The sequence below is a fragment of the Poecilia latipinna genome, unplaced genomic scaffold, assembly GCF_001443285.1.
Source record: "Poecilia latipinna isolate Pla-1442-1.1 unplaced genomic scaffold, P_latipinna-1.0 Scaffold1109, whole genome shotgun sequence".
Classification (NCBI taxonomy): domain Eukaryota; kingdom Metazoa; phylum Chordata; class Actinopteri; order Cyprinodontiformes; family Poeciliidae; genus Poecilia; species Poecilia latipinna.
In genome coordinates this window covers 131,232-133,431 of record NW_015113725.1, presented here as the reverse complement: position 1 = coordinate 133,431, position 2,200 = coordinate 131,232, and the positions used below count along the sequence as shown (strand labels likewise).

At 36.4% G+C, this 2,200-nt stretch overlaps 1 protein-coding gene across 2 annotated transcripts in view; it reads right to left on the bottom strand.

Moving 5' to 3' along the window:
- The window catches only part of LOC106959695 (copine-9), a 54,507-nt gene that overhangs the window by 13,438 nt on the left and 38,869 nt on the right, over nucleotides 1–2,200 (bottom strand). For both annotated transcript variants that reach the window (XM_015052438.1, XM_015052437.1), the window contains 2 exons: nucleotides 1,604–1,731; nucleotides 560–662 (listed from right to left, as the gene is read on the bottom strand). In XM_015052438.1, coding sequence (XP_014907924.1) covers nucleotides 560–662; nucleotides 1,604–1,731 — 231 coding nt within the window. The remainder of the gene's footprint in view (nucleotides 1–559; nucleotides 663–1,603; nucleotides 1,732–2,200) is intronic.

The window sequence follows — 2,200 nt, the reverse complement described above, 5'->3', positions numbered from 1 at the left end:
AAAAAAAAAGACAGACAGTAGATTTCCATCCCTGGTCCAGTAAGAGCATTTAGATGAACGGTTGGAAAAATGATTACAGTTATACAACAACTTTAGTAGCTTCCAAAACGTGGAGTATTTAATCATTTACACTATCAACAGCTGGCTGAATCAGAATCAAAACTGCGAAGATGCCAATCTAATGTATAATGGAAGTGTAACTCTGAACAAACAGGCTAAATTCTACTGGACCTTTGAGAATCAGCTAATGTCAGACCTATGTCCCGAATATTGTGTTTTGGAATAAGTTTTCTGTCTTCAAATGAACCTATTGTTCAAGCAGTACGTTTTATTTATCTGAATAAAATGCTGTAGTATGCGATGTGCATGTAAATTATTTATTCATTCTAAGATTTCAATCTATATTTAGTGATATGGTGCCATGTCATTATCAGATACTTTGAAAGACAACATTTCAAACCAAAAAGTCAACTCATCACTCAGTTTTGCTTGGAAACTTAACATCGTTCTAGTAGCACTTAAACAAGAGAGTTTAAAGAACAGAGTTGATCATGCTCACATTGACAACCGCCTCTTTAGTTTGAGCCATGTCTGAGATGACGCCATCTGTGATCATCAGCAGCACAAAGTACTGTGAGCCATCCGTCACTTCTGCGGCGCACCTGATGTCATAAAACACAGGAATTAGGACAAAAACTTGATTCAAGCACACAGAGCTGCACAGATGTCAATATTCACCTATATTTCACCAGGCTAATCCCAACCCACCGGTGTCTTTAAGCTCAGTTAGAAAGTTTAATGGAATTTGAAAATAGAGGAAGACATTAGTGATTCCTAAAAGCTTAAATCCCATGTCCAGGCTTCAAGCTATAAATTAGTGATGCACCAATTGCAGGTTTTTGGTCGATTGCAGATTACTGAGTTTTAAAAAAAACTTAACCTGCCGATTCCAAAAATTTTTCGTCTGAAATGTTGCTAAATATGGCAAGAAAGTTGCTCAGTTGGTAGCAGTGACTATTGTCAGCTGCAAATGCGCAGACATGGCCTGGCCTGGCGGTTCATTGTTAGACCTTTGCTGAGGTAGATAAGATTGGAAGAAAAGATCGGCTCCACATATAAATATTGGCCGATCGCACTGCTCAAAATCAAAGGTAGCATCGGTTCAGTTGGTATCTGACAATAGCATTGGCTAAATGGTGATACATAAAGGCTTTCAGGGTTATGAGGAAAACTGTCATTGATCCTTTTAATCCTGGAAAAAAACCTTGAATTAGATCCTTCTGGTAAAATACTGCTGTCTATCATCATCACTACTACATGTCCCAAAAATAGAGACTACGTCATTAAAGCCCTATTAATGCTAAATTAACCTTTTTGTGTTAAATTATCCTGTTACACACATCTGTACATGCTGTTAATTGGAATGTTTTTAGATAATCTTATACACAAGTTGTCCTTTGTTTCAATTTACTTTTGATATTCTTGCTACATTTCTGTTTTATTATTGCTTTTAGCCGTTATATTGAAGGTTATTTTTCTATCATTTTTTTGCTACTGCTATTACGATGCGCACTTTCATCCGTATAGCAGGTGTTAGTCTCACCGAGCCACCTGGTTAATGACCGGAGCGAAGTTGGTCGGGCCGTACAGCTGGACGGTTCGCAGGGTGTGGAAGTAAGCCTCCAGCACGCCTTCGATCCCCACACAGTTTGGATTTTCAGTGTTAGAATTCTGAAAAAGAGAAAAACAAACAAACAAATAAACAAACAAACAAAATCTGTTTACGCATGAGAAAACCAGGCGTTCCTGTCGCTTTCTGCTTAGTCATGCCTTTCGATTTTTTTTCTACCTAAATAGAAATTGTAATATTTTTTGTTTTTGTGATTCTGTCATTGAGTTGGATTCCAGTGTGAGTGGAGTTTGCTCTCTGTTCGCGTGAGCTACAACGCTTCATAAAAGTGATTAAATGATTATTGAAATAGTCGTCAACTAATCTAGTAATTGTTAACTGGAGTACACAAGCAAAAAAAAAGAAAAAAAGAAATAATTTTGCTGAAGAAACAGCCAGGGCTGTAAATACACTTTAAATGCACAAAAATATATACATTTTGCCTTTAAAGTTAAAAAAAAAAAAAAAAAAAAAAAAAAAACTTTTTTTCCCCCAAAATTCCTCTTGGAAAAATTTTTTTTTTTCCCCTGG